Genomic DNA, 19,076 nt, shown 5'->3' with positions numbered 1-19,076 from the left:
GTATCTGAATGCTGGGCCCTGCTGAACGTGGTTTTCATGTGTCAACACCACCCTATTAACCAGTCAGGATCTTCAGTCATTTGATAATGGGTTTTGTTGACTGCAATCCTCAGCCAATAGCTTCTCACCCTCTTCTCTTCCTGTCCCTTCCTCTACAGGGTGTTGGCTGTTACATGTTCCGCATCGACGACTATGAAGTGGTGGATGCCACCGTGCACGGCAACGCCGCCCGCTTCATCAACCACTCGTGCGAGCCCAATTGCTACTCACGTGTCATCAACGTGGATGGGCAGAAGCACATCGTCATCTTCGCAACACGCAAAATCTACCGCGGCGAGGAGCTCACCTACGACTACAAGTTTCCCATTGAGGAGCCGGGCAATAAGCTTCCATGCAACTGCGGAACCAAGAGGTGCCGGAAGTTCCTCAACTAGCCCCCCACTCTGATGTGTGATTGGAGTGGTGTTAGCCGTCCCCTCGACTAGCACAAAGCCATCCATGCACTGCCAGGTCTTAGAGTGCAGAATGATGCTTCCAGTACTGCGCTCCCTTGTTGCTGTAAGGCTTGGGAAGAAAGGTGAGCTACGGACCGGGTTAAGTTTGATACGAGAGCAGGTCTCTGTTTTGGGGAGGGACATTTTTGAAAGGGAACAACTTATTGTTGTGCCTCTTTGGTTGTTTTACTTTTGGATCGGATGGTTTCAGACTCTGGGAAGTCAAAGGAAATGGTGACTGTAAGATTAGCAATGTTTTAATGTTTTCTGTCTCTGAATGATACACAAATTGCCCTTTTCATTCTGAATTTTAACATCACCTCACATTTATTTTTCTAGATTATATCTCAATTCTGTGTGAGCATAGAATCCATTGATTATGTTAAACACAATAATAATTTCCTCCTTGTAAGTTCCATTTTAAACACCAAAGTGCAATTTGTGGAAGGGAATTTTCTCTGCATTTTAGAAAAAGAACGAGGACGTATTAGAACTGATCAGACGACGCTTTTCTCTTGGCCTCATCTGTTTATACACATCTGCCTGTCGGAATGTGCATCCTGTGCAGCCTTCGGAGTATCTCGCGATATCATAAAGAATTGCTTGGGGCTGCTACGCTGTGTATTCAGCCACTGTAAATAGTTCCTATGCCTGTCCAGAGCAACAAGTCGCAAGATGTGTTAGGAAGAGAAACACTAGAGGGAGCTGTAGTCAAAGCGATAGAAAGAAGCCTGTAGATGATTTCTTTTCAAGTGTTATTGTTATTGATAATTAATGATAACTTCGAGTGTACTTGTAGAGACGTTGTCGAAGTCGGTCGGTGGTCATTGGATAAAGTCATGACCGTGACTAGCAAGCTACGCTGAGATTCTGGTGGACTGACAGCTGAGGGGTGAACTTTTATTTCGTTTTTTTTGCTTTAGTAAATGTATTTGTTGGTTTTGTATAGGAAAATGATAAAGGCAGAGCCATCGATTTGTATCGCAGGTATGCACACATTGTCTTTTGAAATTAGGTTAGAACAGAGTCCGGAATTACAGCAATGAGAACCAAATGTCATTTCCCCCCCCAAAAATCTGATTTCCCTTTAATCCCATTTTAAGATCGAAGTTATTCTTATTATGGCCTATTTCACGAATTACTGTTGCAAAGGATTTGTCTTTTTATTTGTGTCAAACCGAGTCGTTTGAAGTCTTGTCTCTTCTGTCCCTTTTTTTTTTTTTTATGGGCAGAAAAATGTCACGCTTGCTTTGAGAATGTAAATAATATGTATATTTTTCTATACAAACGACTAAAAAGCACTCACTAGTGAATAGCACTTAATGTTATGAAATTGTATTTATATTTTTAAGAAATCGTATTTATTTTATTGCCATTTTTGTAGGAAATAGAGGTTTACAAACACTAACGCTTGTGCTCTATATTTTTATTGAGCTGCCTTTCTCCAAGCTGTTTTTTTTCCGTTGGCGTTTTCATTTTATTTGTAGCCTGAATGTTTCTTTTTGGATTCCAAAGACTGAAGCTGTCGCTCCCTGCTGAGCTCAGTCCACCAGTAGCTCTATTTGCCAATCTGTTAATCAAGGACATTTCTAATGACTGCCTGTTAGCAGCATGGCATTATTATATGCACTTGAGGGAGTCCATTTGAGTGCTGGTCTATTATAATAGCTGTCTGAACTCCTCCTTTTTCCAGCCTTAATTCCACACTACGCGGAGGCTCCAGCCAGTCCATTCAGATTTGTGGCTGCTCACTGTGTGTAATTCGTTCACTTTCAGCTTTAAAAAAAAATACATTTCTCTACAAATTTCAACGTCTCCCTTTCGGGATCAAACACGCTCCAAAATCTGCTAACTGTAAGGACATAAAACACAGTTAACGCCTATAGCCACATCAGTGCACCAAGGTTCCCCATGGATTGTACCTCCATGGTTTCGTTCTGTCAGTGTTGCCTTCATATTAATACTGTCAATGTTTCATCATGTTTCTGCTCGACTCCCTCAAAGTACAGCATTTGTTTTATGGCATTTACATGAGACCGGCTACACATGGGAAGCTTTTTTAGAAGCTCGGTAGAAGCTGATTTTAAGTTAGGAAAGGTTAGAGGAGGCTAAGCATTACCATTGACCACATTGCAACCTATGTAGGAGTTTGTCCGCTCGCTTGATCTCTCGCTTTTCCTTTGTTGTAACTGATCATGCTTCGTTTAGAGAACTCTGACTCGTAAATGGACAGTAATAGTCCCAGTTTTGGTGGGATATCAGTGTACAAAAAGTGGCTACGTTGATGACAGGCATGTATTTCCTTGCATACCTCAAACAAAGCTCACCAAATTGCTGCTTTGTGCAACTCTGGCTCCAGTTGTCCTATAGTGAGCCACTTCAGGCCAGTGACTTTATTTGTTATATTTTTGGTTTTGCAATCCATTTTTCCTCTTACTCTGACTTTATCTTGTAAGGCCGTCACAGAATCTCTCCAACCCTTACCCTGCCCAGGCTCTGAAGTGAAACAATAACTTAGCCAAAACATTGCACTTCATCTGTGACAGAGGCACTGACTTAACATGGGGAAACAACGTTCTACTCCTTGTAAACCTAATGGGTTCCTATGTTTAAAAACCACAAGCACAGATACTGTTTAAGCTCCCTTAGGAATTGTGGCCCCCAGCAAAGTGCACTTCTGCTCGACCTTCCCCCATGTGTATTAGGGACGTTCAGAGTGCAGGGACCACTCTGGAGGCCAACAGTGAACACTCTCCTCCACCTCCTTGCAGCCTGGGTTTTGCCAGCTAATTCAGGGATACAGTTTTGGTTCAGCTCTCGCTGTCCTCCTATCCTGGCTAGCCTTAGGGTGAGGCACAGGGTCATGCTGAATTCTGCTGCTGTGTCTTTAATGAATGTATATACAAAAACTGAATTGTGGTGATTTCTGAAACTATTTTAGTTTTTTTAGTTAAAAAAAACCCCACAAAGACCGGACTGAAAGATGACCTCACAGGACAGTTGTTTCATTTCAGAGGGAAAATGATTGAGGGGCAGCATTCTAAATGAACATCGAAAGGTCACACTGAATAAACTAACAGACTTCAAAGATGGCTTTGGTAATCCTTTTACTAATCCCAAAGGCTTTGACTCCTCTCCAGATCCAAAGCAGTGAAGTGTCATGGGTTTTTAGAACAACCCATTAGTCAAGTGTTTTTAAATGGAAGACTCTGTTGTTTCTTGGACTTCATAATACCATGCCACACCAGTGGCCCTTGTCCTTCACTTGTAATTATGATAGATATATCTATATCGAAATAGTAACGTACTTCAGTATCTATACAATATACAGAATGGACAGACAAACTTAGTTACAGTAGCAAACAGCAGGTTTATAATGGTTAATAGCAGTGTTCAATGTACTCTAATGGTTTTGTGTTACAGTATCAGTTTAGAATAACTAACGTACATTTTTGTATATTGAAATCCAGTACCAGGTTTCCTGTGCCTGTGTATGTTCCTTTTGGCGGGAGCTTTGCAGTTTTCTTTTTTTTTTTCTTCTCGAAAAATAAACAGTATTTATGTAATGATGTATAAAGTGGTTCCGAACTTCTTGAGGTCAGCCATTTTATTTTGTGTTTTTGATTGTTGTAGTGAATGTTTTTATTCTTTGTACATTTTTAACAGGGATTTTAGACTACCTACTTGATTGTGGTATGATTGAGTTTGTGGAGATCAGGAAAAAACAAATCCCACCAAAATGTTATTTTACCCTCTTCCATGTCTCCCTCACCACCCCTCTTCGGGAGCTTTGGTTGTACTTATGTGCTATTTTATAGAAGGTGATGATGAAAATAAGTTTTATTTATTTATTTTGTGTATTGGAACGTCCATGAATTTATTTACAGGTCAAGGTAGTTGCTGGAACCTGCTTGAAAGAAGTTGGGGGGGGTAAAATACTCAACTGTATTTGTAATTTTATAATTGTTCCTTGTGTATAGAACTTATCAGCCTGAGATGAGGAGTTGGCGGTAGGACTTAGAAATGGTTAAATGGCTCTCTTCCTATGCCTTGAATATACCTTTGTCTTATTAACACTTCCTCCTGAACTCCATGAGAATAATGATATTTTTCCCTGTTAGTTGTACATCAGTTTTCTCTCATGTGTCACAGAAATGAAGGAAAGTTGAACCACATGAGTAAACCACAAACTACTTAAGGTTGAATGTATAATTAGGAAACAAAATTGTACATAACTGTAAAAAGAAAAGTTTCTAATCATGTTTATTTTCTATGCACTTTTTTTATTTAAGTGATAGTTTAAATAATAAACATGTCTCGTTTACTCTTTCTTCAGGCTCTCTCCTTTTCTTTTACTTGTTCTGTCAGCCTAGATTTGTTTTATTTTTTATAAAGATGCATTGTTCCTACAACAGCCGAAGATGTAACGTGCGTTTCCCAAAACACCACGCAGGAAGAGTCTTCCGTAAGTGCGTTGGTTGGCGCATGTGTCAATACTCAGGGTGTGAAAGAAAGACTGCGCTGCTCTCTGATCAGATTTCTCCATTCAAATCTTAACCTTTAACATTATGATTATTCTACAACACTGACGGATCCGCTTCTAGAGAGATCACCTTGAGGCGGCTTATTCTAATACTTGCTCTATAATGATGCACTAAATTGCATTGATTTGGCACCTTATTGCGCCCGTTACACAACATGAAAAATATTTAGACAGCGTAGCCTACAAAATAAAACAATTGACTGGACATGAAGTTTGATTAAAATATCTTCCTAATATTGCACCACCCCCTTTTCCCTCAGAAAAGCCTCCAATGGTTCCCACAGTTGTCATGTTGGCTGGATGGCCTTTGGGTGATAGACTGTTAATGACACATGGGGAAACTTGAGTGTGGAAAAACCCAGCAGCGTTGCAGTTCTTGACACAAACCGGTGCGTCTGCCACCTACCATACCCTGTTCAAAGGCTTAAATATTTTTGTCTTGCCCATGTCTCAAGTTTAAAAATCCTTTAATCTGTCTCTTCCCCTTCATCTACACTGAAATGGATTTTACAAGTGACCTCAAAGGGATGACAGTTTTCACCTGGTCAGTCTGTCAAGGAAAGAGCAGCTGTTCAAAATGTTTTGTATACTTTTTAATGCCGTCATCTCGGTTTTCATTTGAAGCATCTTTTCAACTTTCGCTTAATAATTTGCAAAGACATTGGCAACTTTATTTCTAGGTAACTTCGTTCTGAAGTTATTGGTGGTCAGAGGCAGATAATGGGTCATTGATTCTATGTAGTGGAGATCTGTGTATAAAGTGACATGATAGGGGGGGAAAAAAACATCTAATGACCCACTTAGCTGTCTGAGGCAGTCGTTAAATAACAAGCGTTTTCAAGAGCAACTTTAGTAAGGATGGTTTTGGGAAACAGCTCAGAGATTTAACAATGCTCTTAGGAAGGTTCTAATGATGAACTTAGCCTTACGATGCTTTTGTCAAACCGGGCCCAGATCTGTGTCACTCCTTGTTCAATTCTCCATTTCTATGTTTATAAGTGTATCACACCGACGTCAACTTGATAACTTAGCACTTTTTATCTAGTTTTTAGAACTTAATTTCCTCAATTGACTTTCTTTTTTTTTTAACGCCAAAGTATAAGAAAGCCAAAATTAAGTTGTCAACTCATTGTAATGCAAGTTCCTTCAACTTACAATTCTATGGCAGCTGGGTAGCTCACCTTTTTTTAAAGTTGAAACCGCTAACATTTGTATAAGGTATCAGTGTGGTCATAGTATTGATAAAACGAGCATACTGAACATGTTCAATGTTGTGGTAACGATGACACCCGCTCCGGGAACCTGTTCTGGAATGCTTTGAACGTAGATCTAGCGCTCTAAATACATTACTGTTGCAACAGAGATCTGAACATAACGCTCTGTTTTTTTAAATGTATTTTTATATTAGATTGGTTTATAACGATACTGAACAAATGTGTACAAGGATATAACCATATTTGGTCAATTGAGAAAGCAGGTTGTGTAATAGCCTGATCTGGTTCAGGCAGTGTAGACACCAATTCAAGACAATTATTTTATACACTGAACAAAAATATAAACGCAACATGCAAGAATATCAAAGATGTTACAGTTCATATAAGGAAATCGGTCAATTGAAATAAATTCATTAGGCCCTTATCTACAGATTTCACATGACTGGGAATACAGATATGCATCTGTTGGTCACAGATACCTTAAGGTAGGGGCCTGGATCAGAAAACCAGTCAGTTTCTTGTGTGACCACCATTTGCCTCAAGCAGCTTGACACTTTCTTTTGCATAGAGTTGATCAGGCTGTTGATTGTGGAATGTTGTCCTCTTCAATACCTGTGCGAAGTTGCTGGAAATTGGCGGGAACTGTCGGGTGAGTACACAGGCCAATGGGACATTTTCAGCTTCCAGGAATTGTGTACAGATCATGGGGACATGCACTCATGCACTATCATGCTGAAATGTGATGGCAGAAGATGAATGGCACAACGTGCTTCATGATCTCGTCACAGTATTTCTGTGCATTAAAATGCCATTGATTAAAAAGTAATTGTGTGTGTGTTGTCTGTAGCTTATGCCTGCTGATACCACTACCCCACTGCCACCATGGGGCACTCTGTTCACAACATTGACATCAGCAAACTGTCTGCTATCTGCACAGTTCAGTTGAAACAGGGATTCATCTGTGAAGATCACACTTCTCCAGCGTGCAAGTGACCATTGAAGGTGAGCATTTGCCCACTGAAGTCGGTTACGAAGCCAAACTACAGTCAGGTCAAGACCCTGGTCAGGATGACAAGCATGCATATAAGCTTCCCTGAGATGGTTTCTGACAGTTAGTGCAGAAATTCTTCGGTTGTGCAAACCCACAGTTTCATCAGCTGTCCAGGTGGCTGGTCTCAGACATCTGGGGAAGATGAAGAAGCCAGATGTGGAGGTCCTGGGCTGCCGTTTTTACACGTGGTCTGTGGCTGGTTGGACGTACTGCCAAATCCTCTAAAGCAACGTTGGAAGGCAGCTTATGGTAAAGAAATTAACAAATTATTTGGCAACTGCTCTGGTGGACATTCCTGCAGTCAGCATGCCAATTGCACGCTCCCTCAACTTGAAACATCTGTGGCATTGTGTTGTGACACAACTACACATTTTAGTGGCCTTTTATTGTCCCCAGCACAAGCTGCACCTGTGTAATGATCATGCTGTTTAATCAGCTTCTTGATATGCCACACCTGCCAGGTGGATAGATATTTTTTCTGAAAAGGAATAATGCTCACTGCATTTGGAACATTTCTGGGATCTTTTATTTCAGCTCATGAAACATGGGACCAACACTTTACATGTTGCGTTGATTATTTTGTTCAGTATATTTATTCATAAGAATATTTGGTGTAGGGGCATGCAGTGCATTCAAAGTTTTCAGACCCCTTTTTCCAAACATTTTTTACATTACAGCCTTCTAAAATTGATTAAATATATAAATCTACCCAAAATACCCCGTAATGACAAAGCAAATACAGGTTTTTAGACATTTTTGAAAAACAGAAATACCTTATTTACATATGTATTCAGACCCTTTGCAATGAGACTTGAAATTGAGCTCAGGTGCATCCTGTTTCCATTCTTCATCCTTGATGTTTCTACAGCTTGATTGGAGTCCACCTGTGGTCAATCCAGTTGATTGGACATGATTTGGAAATGCACACACCTGTCTATATAAGGTCCCACTGTTGACAGTGCATGTCAGAGCAAAAACCAAGCCATGATGTCGAAGGAATTGTCCGTGGAGCTCAGAGAAAGGATTGTGTCAAGGCACAGATCTGGTGAAGGGTACAAAAAAAAATGTCTGCAGCGTTGAAGGTCCCCAAGAAACAGTGGCCTCCATCATTCTTAAATGGAAGAAGTTTGGAACCACCAAGGCTCTTCCTAGAGCTGGCCACCCAGCAAAACTGAGCAATCAGGGGAGAAGGGCCTTGGTCAGGGAGATGACTAAGAACCCGATGGTCACCTGACAGAGCTCCAGAGTTCCTCTGTTGAGATGCAGACAACCATCTCTGCAGCACTCCACCAATCAGGCCTTTATGGTAGAGTGTCCAGATGGAAGCTACTCCTCAGTAAAAGGCACATGATGGCCCGCTTGGAGTTTGCCAAAAGGCACCTAAAGGACTCTCAGACCATGAGAAACAAGATTCTATGGTCTGATGAAACCAAGATGGAACTCTTTGGCCTGAATGCCATGCGTAACGTCTAGAGGAAACCTGGCACCATCGCATGGTGGTGGCAGCATCATGCTGTGGGGATGTTTTTCAGCGGCAGGAACTGGGAGACTAGTCACGATTGCGGGAAAGATGAACAGAGCAAAGTACAGAGATCCTTGATGAAAACCTGCTCCAGAGCGCTCAGGACCTCAGACTGGGGCCAAGGTTCACCTTCCAACAGGACAACAACCCTAAGCACACAGCCAAGACAACACAGGAGTGGCTTTGTGACAAGTCTCTGAATGTTCTTGAGTGGCCCAGCCAGAGCCTGCACTTGAACCCGATTGAACATCTCTGGAGGGACCTGAAAATAGCTGTGCAGCGACGCTCCCCATCCAACCTGACAGAGCTTGAGAGGATCTGCAGAGAAGAATGGGGGGGGGGGACTCCTCAAATACAGGTGTGCCAAGCTTGTAGCGTCATACCCAAGAAGACTCGAGGCTGCCAAAGTTGCTTCAGCAAATTACTGAGTGAAGGGTCTGAATACTTATGTAAATGTATTATTTCAGTTTTTTGTATTATTATGAGGTATTGTGTGTGTGTAGATTGAGGAGAAAAAACAATTTATTAAATTTTAGAATAAGGCTGTAACGTAACATAACATAAAAAGTCAAGGGGTCTGTATAGTGTTATTATTCTATTCCTATTGCTCTGGCTCTGACTATGTGGGTTATACAAACCAGAATACTTACAGAAGGTCATTTGAGTGAACTATCTGGTTATGTGAAGTATCTGTACCTGTATTTTCCATCTGGTCTGTTTATTTTTCTTGATAAGTCTGCAGACCAATTCCTTCCTCATCCTGCAACTCGCTAATCTTCATCACATAGTCTCACACTCTCTCTCTGCTCTGTCTTTGAACATCTCTTGCCCTCTCCACACACTCTCACATTGTCCAGATTCTGTCTTACATTCTCCAGTTTTTTTCTTTCCAGCTCTATCAATGCCTCCTTGTGTTCTTTCCTTATCTCCTCCTTCCATAATTTCTCACCTGCTCCATTTCATTTTTGACCCTCTTCTCCACTCCCTCTCTCTCCCTGTCCTTCTCTTCCTTTTCTATTCTCTCACTCTCTCTGTCTCCTTAATCTTCTCATTCACCCCTCCCCTTTTCTCTAGATTTCCTTTCTCTCTGTTGTCTCCTCCATTCTCTCAATCCACTATCTGACTCTTCATCTCTGTCTTCCAACTCCACCTTTATCCGCTTCACCTCCTACTCTTTCTTCTCCTTCATTTCCCCCTTCTCTCTGGACCTCATTCTCCAGCTTAACTTTCTCCACCTCTCTCATCTTCTCATCACATCTTCTCCATCACTCCTTCCACAAGTCTGTCCACATCCCCCTCGCTTTGTTTCTCATTTAGCTTCTCTTCCCCAACTTCAATCAATTCTCTCACTCTCTTCATCTTGGTCTTCCACTTCTCCTGTCTCCACCTTCACAAGCTCCACCTCTTTCTTGTCATCACCCTCTTTACTTCCATCTTGTCCTCCACATCCAACTTCACACACTCCCCCTCATTCCTTTTCTCAAACTTCTGTGTCAAACTCAACTTTCTTCAGCTCCTACTTTGCCTTCTCTTCCACATCTGCTTTCATTCTGTCCATCTCTTTTGTTTCTTTTGAATTATTTATCCTGTTCTTGTACATTTCTCCTCTCTCGTCCACTTTCAACCTTTCCACGATCTTATTCCTGTTCTCCCAACTTCTCTTTCTCCTCTTCCAACTACAGCTTTCCAACTTTCTCAATATTTCCACTTTCTCTTTCTGTCCGTCCAGCCTCCTTCTTCTCCACTTCATTGTCCTCCTTCCTCACCCTCTCTTTGTCCATCTCCACTACATCTCTCAGCATTGCCTCCTCCTCCTTCCTCTCAACCTCCTCCTTCATTTAGTCTTTTGTGCTCTCCAATCCCTTTTCTAACATCTTTATTTCAATCTTCTCTCACTCCTTCTGGATCATCTCCAACAGTCCATAGAGAACCTTCAGTGTCTTCCTTCATCTCTGCATCCACACTCAACTGTATATCTCCATTTCTTTCCTCTGGCTCTCTCGCGCCATCTGAGGAATGAGTATGTGAATTAAGCTTTGAAGGTAGTGGCACGCTAGTATCAGGGGGGTGTGGGCTATCTGGTTAGCTGATCTGAGGAATCCCAGTTCTGGGAGAAGAATATCTAGTGAAATGTGATGTGCTCAGAGGGCTGCTGTCAGGAATATATCCAGATGACACCTGTTGTTGTGTCTTGGAGCACTAAATACAAACACTCCGCTGGTGCTGACTCATTCTGTGTATGGTGTCGGTTGGGTTAGGTACTGGTAAAGCACTTTTTGTTCTCCTATAAATGTCATATCTATTCAGTCTAGTCCAGACTAGTCTGGTCTAGCCAGTTAAAATGAACATGACAAAGTCTGATTTTATCTCTAATTCAACAGAGGGGAAGTTGTATGGCATAATTGCAGCTAGCTTTCAAAAGCCTTTTTTTTTTTTGTCGGTTAGCAGACATTCTTACCTAGTGCATCTAGTGCCTTGATCAATGGTACATCAACAAATGTTATACCTTCATTTGACATGTATTCTACCCAGGTGGTCTTGTGAAATAATGACAGCATAAAAAGCTACACTATTGACAAACTGCACAATATATTCAGTGCAGAATTTGAAATGTTATAGTTCTGTGACATTTGTGAGTCATTCATGCCACTCACTTAGGGACTCAAAGGCTGGGGACACAGGTTCAGTCTGTCATGGTTATTTTAATAATTACTTTTGCTGTAGAAATGAAAGGATAATCGAGGGCAGGGATCATCAGCTACTGTATATTCAGCACGGGAAGATTTCTTCTTGAGCAGATGGTCAGGGGGCCTGAAGAGAATTACAAATAATTTGTAGACTGAACATTGACCGTAAGAAGCCCGAACAGATAAAATATTTGGCGAAAACATAATCATTTCAAACCTTGCTTACATTTGTACACGATCACATACTGTACATCGTTCTATTATGCTTGAGAATACTTTGGAACAGATTCCCAAAATAAAAATCACTTGATCTGATTTTCTAGTGTTTTTACAGACTTTTGTGTCCGAATGAGCAGGGGGGAAAAATGGACTGATTGTCTAATAGTACCTCAGTGCAGTTGTGGCTACTGGCCTCAACGCAAGGCTTGTGAAGTCCTCTGTGAAACAGTTCAATTGCCTCGAGTGAAAAGGAAAAGTCTAGGTCTGGGATTTTAAAGAGCAATTGCCAACCCCTTGTCCCATAAAAACAGTGAAGTAGTGTAAAGACCAAACCAAACCATGTGTAGAAACATGGAGGTTCCACCCTAAATGTGACCAAGCCTCAGCAGTCCCATCAATGTAGTCTGGACCTGTAGCGGTGTCATCAGTGACGTACTACTAACTCAAGGTGGTGTCTTTGTAAATGCTGTAGCAGACTTTAGGGACACATACATGCTGGTTTGCATGGATAGACAGCGATCAAAGTGAGTGATAGTTCAGTAAAATAAGTCACATCCTCTTTAAGAGTGGCTGCAAATGGTTAAGTGAGATGTGGGATGTTTTCTGACTATTTCACATTCCTCAATCAGCTCAAAACTGACACAAGGAGAGGATTCCAGCCAAAGTCTCTTGTTTAAATTTCTGAAGAAAATCGGAGGGAAGAACATTGCTTCGCTCTAAGATAACATAATTTCAAGTATCTCCCTGTGTCTTTACTCTCATGAAACCTATCAAATATCTCCGCGTTAAGGCTAATAATAAAGCATCCTCCGATTCTAAGGCCTTACTGCTTTTTGAGATGTTCACAATATGAAGCGTAGGCTGTAACAGCAGTTCACAGTATTGCTCGAGTTTTCCAGGACTTTGCCTCAGTGTGCCGTGGTTACATGTCCCTGACCAGTGACCACAACAGTCTGATCTCTCCCACTGTTTATGTTGGGGAAAGAAATTCCTCCAGTGTCGAATCTTAAAATCTGATGTAATCTGCCAACCTTTTGTTATCCTCACTGCACCTACTTTTTCCCACTCACTCGCTTTCCTGATTTCTCAACCTCTCCCTCACTCTTGTTTGATCCTGATCTTTTTATTGAAGACTTATTTTCCCCTTTATTATTTGCGCTGGCGAGACTTCAAATATTTCCCTCCTACTCGAACTGTCTTTTCCTCTCCGTCTCCCTCCCTCCCTCTCTCTCTCCCACCCTCCCTTTCTAATTTGCTTTTATTACCGTTTCCTTTCAAGACAGAGTTCTCCTTTTTTTCCCAGCCTCTTTGGCTAAAGCAGAAAATATAACTTTGACTGTTTTCACTTCAGCACAAGGCAAAGACTGCAGCTCCTGAGGACTTTTGGACGTTAACTGGTAAACTTTATTTTCACATAATTCCAGATTGAAAATAATTTTATATATTCACTGTCTGCTGTGAGTAGGTGTGGTTCAACATTATCTACAATAAGGAAAAGGATCTATTTTCCATTGACAATCTTTTGCTGCCACGCAAACAGTAAAGGAATGGAGGAATGTATGTTTCACAGGCAACTCATTTTGTTTTGCAAATGCATTGATGAATTCCTGTGTAATTGGAATATACATGTTTTATTGAAGTAACAAATAGTATCCTATTCAAATAGTATACATTTTTCTAACCAGTCATAAAACTGCTGCTATCCTCATCAGAAACGTGCTATACTGTGATTCTTTGTGATACTGCCAACACCCCCTCTGTTATTGGATGATTAATTGCTCAGAAAGTTGCAACAATACATACTGAGGTATTACTGTATTTTGCATATTGTATTCCCACACACAAAAAAGGGAGTTTGTGGTCAATATAGGGAATAGGGATACAGTGGTCTGCAGCTTCTCAGATTCCAGTGTTTATCCTGTCTGTCTGTTCTTCCTCAGAATGCTGACACATCTTTCGGCTAGTTTCTCCACAGGCCAGACCTCTTTGCTCGGAACAGGTCTTTAAATGCTGTCATAAAGAATACAGCAGCTGTGGCTGAAATATACCACTGACTCACCACGGCTGCACTGAGCTGAAAATAACCTGGAAGACAGGATTTCATATTTTCTGGCCTTAAAGTAATACTTGCTTGTAGTGAGCACACTACAGGCTGGAAGTCCTTACCCGAAGATAGTTTTATTAGATGTCTAAAACGGACATTTGACTATGGGCATATTCTGTGGTAGTAATTTTACATTTTCAACGTGAGCATTATTTTGTGTGATCAAGTTGCACAGTTCTCTGCCCATGGTTCACTCTTGCTATCAGAAAATTGATTGTGAAGTCCTCTGGAGACACTGCCGTTCCCAGTGTCTGTTTTTTCAGGCCTTGTGAGACCCGTCCTGTGATCCAGTCCCATGGTAGCCAACAGTGTTAGTCTGTAGACATGCTGTCAGTTGCTCACATCTGGCTCCTCTCTTTCCCAGCACTGCTAAAGGAGGGGGCGGAGACACTCTGTCCCTCACTTCAAAACCCTCAGGCTCACACACACACAGACGACACAGACAGACACAGACACGATCCTGAACTCACGCCAAAGGAAAGCAGGGATTAACACTGAGTTTTTGTTTTGAACAGTGTAAATAATGATTGCTTCCGTTCTGGCACTGCTGCTCTCGTTAACATTTAATGTGAAATGGCTGTTTTAAAAACTGGGAAAAGAAGTCTAGGCTACTGATGCCAACAGATATTTAACATTATCACATTTCAGTCATTTAGCAGACACTCTCATCCAGAGCAGTATTGAGTGCATACATTTTCATAATGTTTTTCCATACTGGTCCCCCGTGGGAATCAAACCCACAACCCTGGCGTTGCAAGCACCATGCTCTACCAACTACCAACTGAACCACACGGGACCTATATAGGGTACGGTCATAATCTGATTGCCCTTATAGCCTTTTAAAAGTATAATGCCTGTCGGCCATGCAGTGCATTCGGAAAAAATTCAGACCCCTTCCCTTTTTTCAACATTTTGTTCCGTTACAGCCTTTTTCTAAAATGAATGAAATAAAAATAAATCCTCAATCTACACACAATACCCCATAATGACAAAGCGAAACAAATGTTTGAATTATTTGCTAATAATAAAACCGAAAAACCTTATTCACATAAGTATTTAGACGTTTTGCAATGAGACTTGAAATTGAGCAATTGCGGTAAATTCAATTGATTGGACATGATTTGGAAAGGCACACACCTGTCTATATAAGGTCCCACAGTTGACAGTACAAGTCAGAGCAAAAACCAAGCCATGAAGTTGAAGGAATTGTCCGTATAGCTCCGAGATAGCATTGTGTCGAGGGACAGATCTGGGGAAGGGTACCAAAAAATGTCTACTTCATTGAAGGTCCCCAAGAACACAGTGGCCTCCATCATTCTTAAATGGAAGAAGTTTGGAACCACCAAGACTTCCTAGAGCTAGCCGCCCGGGCAATCAAGAGCAATCGATGAGCAATCAAGGGAAAAAGGCCTTGGTCAGGGAGGTGACCAAGAACCTGATGGTCACTCTGACAGAGCTGCAGAGTTCCTCTGTGGAGATGGGAGAACCTGCCAGAAGGACAACCATCTCTGCAGCACTCCACCAATCAGGCCTTTATGGTAGAGTGGCCAGACAGAAGCTGCTCATTAAATGGCACGATAGCCCGCTTGGAGTTTACCAAAAGGCATCTAAAGACTCTCAGACCATGAGAAACAAGATTGTCTGGTCTGATGAAACCAAGATTGAACTCTTTGGCCTGAATGCCAAGCGTCACATCTGGAGGAAACCTGGCACCATCCCTACGGCGAAGCATGGTGGAAGAATCATGCTGTGGGGATGTTTTTCAGTGGCAGGGACTGAGAGACTAGTCAGGATCGAGGAAAAGGTGACCAGAGGAAAGTACAGAGAGATCCTTGATGAAAACATGCTCCAGAGAGCTCATGAGCTCAGACTGGGGTGAAGGTTCACTCTAAGCACACAATGACCCTAAGCACACAGCCAAAACAATGCAAGAGTGGCTTCGAGACAAGTCTTTGAATGTCCTTGAGTGGCCCAGCCAGAGGCCTGACTTGAACCCGATCTCTGGAGAGACCTGAGAATAGCTGTGCAGCGACACTCCCCATCCAACCTGACAATGGATCTGCAGAGAAGAATGGGAGAAACTCCCCAAATACAGATGTGCCAAGGTTGTAGCGTCATACAAGAAGACTCGAGGCTGTAATCGCTGCCAAAGGTGCCTCAACAAAGTACTGAGTAAAGGGTCTGAATACTAATGTTAATGTGATATTTAAGTTTATTTTTAATAATGTTGCCCAGATTTCTAAAAACCTGTTTTTGCTTTGTCATTATGGGGTATTGTGTGTAGACTGATATAAAAAAAAAACATTTAATCAATTTTAAAATAAGAGTGGAATGTAACAAAATGTGGAAAAGTCAAGGGGTCTGAATACTTTCCGAATGCACTGTAGGTACTGCTCTCATCAACTGTACCAGGGGCCTATACTCTCAAAGCTTTGTGTCCGTGGTATGAGGCGTCTTATGTTCATTTTAGATGGTTATTCCAGTTCCGTCACTCCCTCTCTCCAGTTGCATGTTTTCCCCTGGTCATCTGACCCCTCCTCTTAGCTGTGTCCAGTTGAGTGAGTCCAAGACCTTTGTCTACACATGTGACCAATGGGAAAGGAGTGGAATGTCTGTATTCACACTACACAAGTCATATGTCAATAAGAAAAGCTGATTCAATCTCTAATATATGACAGCCGTTACACTACATTACAGGTCATTTTTCTGCTACCATTTCATGTCATAGTTCTTTGAAGGATATTTCCATTGATTTCAGCACATAGCATTTATGGGTTCAAGAGTTTGTGTAATTAGGTTTCCTTGTGATTATATAACCCTTGCACTGTTGTGCATCTCATAACATCTGCAGAACAAATCAATGAGCACCATAGCTATTTATAAACTCACAGATGAAACGCTATGAGGATCCCCTGGAGATGTCAGTTCTAGAGAATAGAATATCAAGTAGAAAATATATTTTTCATTCCTTCATGTTGACAGAAAATGTTTCCCTCTACATAGTAGCATTGAAATGACATCACTCCAGCTGTGGCCCCTCCTCCTCCTCCTCCTCCCTGTTCTACTGGTAAACTTCTCCAGCCAATTAGACGACAACAAGATCCCGCCCAGTTTGTGTACGGGACACCCAGGTATCCCAGGTACTCCTGGAGTGCACGGCAGTGCTGGCCAACCAGGAAGAGATGGGAGGGACGGGCGTGATTCTGTCCCTGGGGAGAAGGGAGAGAAGGGAGACAGGGGAGAGACAGGTACAGTGCACCATACTTTCTACAACATACTTTGGACTATGTAGACCCATGAGTCTTCCCCTGGTTCAATTGGTTCAAGTGTTATTGAATGAACAGTAGTAACAGTATTGTGTTTTTACCCTATTCTCCCTAAAGGCGAGTCAGGCTTTAGGGGCCTCACTGGAGATCAGGGGAACCCTGGAGATAAAGGAGACAGGGGGCAGTCGGGGGAGTGTGCCATCGCTCCCAAATCAGCCTTCAGCGCCAAGTTGTCCGAGGGCCGCACCATGCCCGTGGCAGCAGAAGACGCTGTGCGCTTTGACAAGGTAACACTAAACGAGCAGGGTGACTTCAACGCGGAAACAGGACGCTTCACCTGCAAAGTGCCCGGCGTCTACTACTTTGCGGTCCACGCCACCGTCTACCGGGCCAGCCTGCAGTTTGACCTGATGAAGAACGGCCACACAATGGCGTCCTATTTCCAGTTCTATGGGAACTGGCCCAAGCCAGCGTCTTTGTCCGGGGGCTCGCTGCTGCACCTCATCCCGGGCGACCAGGTGTGGGTGCAGATGGCGTTGGGAGAGTACAGTGGTTTCTACTCCAGCTCTAAGACTGACAGCACTTTCACTGGCTTCCTGGTGTACTCGGACTGGAAAAACTCTGCTGTCTTCGCCAAGGGCGAAGTGGTATAGACATTGCGGGGACCAAATCTGGTGTTGTGGCTGGGGATTGTCCTCCCCCAGAAAATATTTGAAAATGTTAAACTAATTTACTGGCATTCTACATGATTCATGGCCTCTCTAGAAGGTTATTAGAAAACTCTGGTCTTTGCATAAACACATTAAGCAAGGTTACAGAAATAGCAGTAGGCTATGGCACATACCATACTGATGAGTTGTGATGATGAATCAGGTGAACTGTAGTGCTTTCAGCTGTGCTTCAGGTTAGCCATTTGACTGCTGCTGTGCAATGGTGAATCGTTTTAACAGACTTTCTGACGGTGGCCCTACATGTATCATTGTTTTTTTGCCTTTACAAACAAGGATGGCATATGGGCTTTAAATGAGACATGTTGGCTCCTGCAGTTGGCAGGAATTGTGAACATAAGAAGGTTATATGTCCTGTTGTGGTGGAGGTGTATAGAGGATTCAATAAGGCATCATACATGTGTGTGAGCAATTTAGGGCTTCCAACTGTGACATCACTGACTGATGTCATGAAACTTAGCCAGTACTTTGTGCAAAAGAATGAATTGTAAAGAATTCAAAAACTGAAGCCCTAAAATACTTTTCACAATCTTTTAACTTATGTCTGTGCTACCTTCACTTATGTCACCAATAAAAATGTTAACTTTCATGACTGGCTTTAAAACCTAATACTCTGACCAGGTAAGTACATTTATGACAACACAACAAAACAAGGACCAACACCTGAGATGACAAATCAAATCAAATCAAATTTATTTATATAGCCCTTCGTACATCAGCTGAAATCTCAAAGTGCTGTACAGAAACCCAGCCTAAAACCCCAAACAGCAAGCAATGCATGTGAAAGAAGCACGGTGGCTGGGAAAAACTCCCTAGGAAAAACTCCTGAGAAAGGCCAAAAACCTAGGAAGAAACCTAGAGAGGAACCAGGCTATGAGGGGTGGCCAGTCCTCTTCTGGCTGTGCCGGGTGGATATTATAACAGAACATGGTCAAGATGTTAAAATGTTCGTAAATGACCAGCATGGTCAAATAATAATAATCATAGTAATTGTCGAGGGTGCAACAAGCACGTCCGGTGAACAGGTCAGGGTTCCGTAGCCGCAGGCAGAACAGTTGAAACTGGAGCAGCAGCATGGCCAGGTGGACTGGGGACAGCAAGGAGTCATCATGCCAGGTAGTCCTAGGGCTCAGGTCCTCCGAGAGAAAGAAAGAAAGAAAGAAAGAGAGAATTAGAGAGAGCATATTTACATTCACACAGGACACCGGATAAGACAAGAGAATACTCCAGATGTAACAGACTGACCCT

General features: G+C 42.2%; 2 protein-coding genes across 3 annotated transcripts in view; both read left to right on the top strand.

The window, feature by feature from the left end:
* The window catches only part of LOC115205898 (histone-lysine N-methyltransferase 2A-like), a 43,221-nt gene extending 38,397 nt beyond the window's left edge, over positions 1 to 4,824 (top strand). Inside the window, 1 exon segment of the mRNA XM_029772325.1 lies at positions 159 to 4,824. Coding sequence (XP_029628185.1) covers positions 159 to 434 — 276 coding nt within the window. The 3' untranslated portion in view covers positions 435 to 4,824.
* A 7,986-nt stretch (positions 4,825 to 12,810) lies between these two features.
* LOC115205897 (complement C1q tumor necrosis factor-related protein 5) lies at positions 12,811 to 18,417 on the top strand. 2 transcript variants are annotated; one of them, XM_029772324.1, is made up of 3 exons: positions 12,811 to 13,127; positions 16,838 to 17,082; positions 17,218 to 18,417. In XM_029772324.1, exons 2-3 carry the CDS (start codon positions 16,848 to 16,850, stop codon positions 17,751 to 17,753), a joined length of 771 nt encoding a protein of 256 aa, XP_029628184.1. In that variant the 5' UTR covers positions 12,811 to 13,127; positions 16,838 to 16,847; the 3' UTR covers positions 17,754 to 18,417. The 2 variants fall into 2 exon arrangements, with proteins under 2 accessions (XP_029628184.1, XP_029628183.1); XM_029772323.1 differs by having other exon boundaries at positions 12,812 to 13,127; positions 16,841 to 17,082.
* The last annotated feature ends 659 nt before the right edge of the window (positions 18,418 to 19,076 follow it).

Source organism: Salmo trutta, chromosome 13, assembly GCF_901001165.1.
Source record: "Salmo trutta chromosome 13, fSalTru1.1, whole genome shotgun sequence".
NCBI lineage: Eukaryota > Metazoa > Chordata > Actinopteri > Salmoniformes > Salmonidae > Salmo > Salmo trutta.
This window is presented reverse-complemented; position numbering and strand designations above follow the sequence as displayed.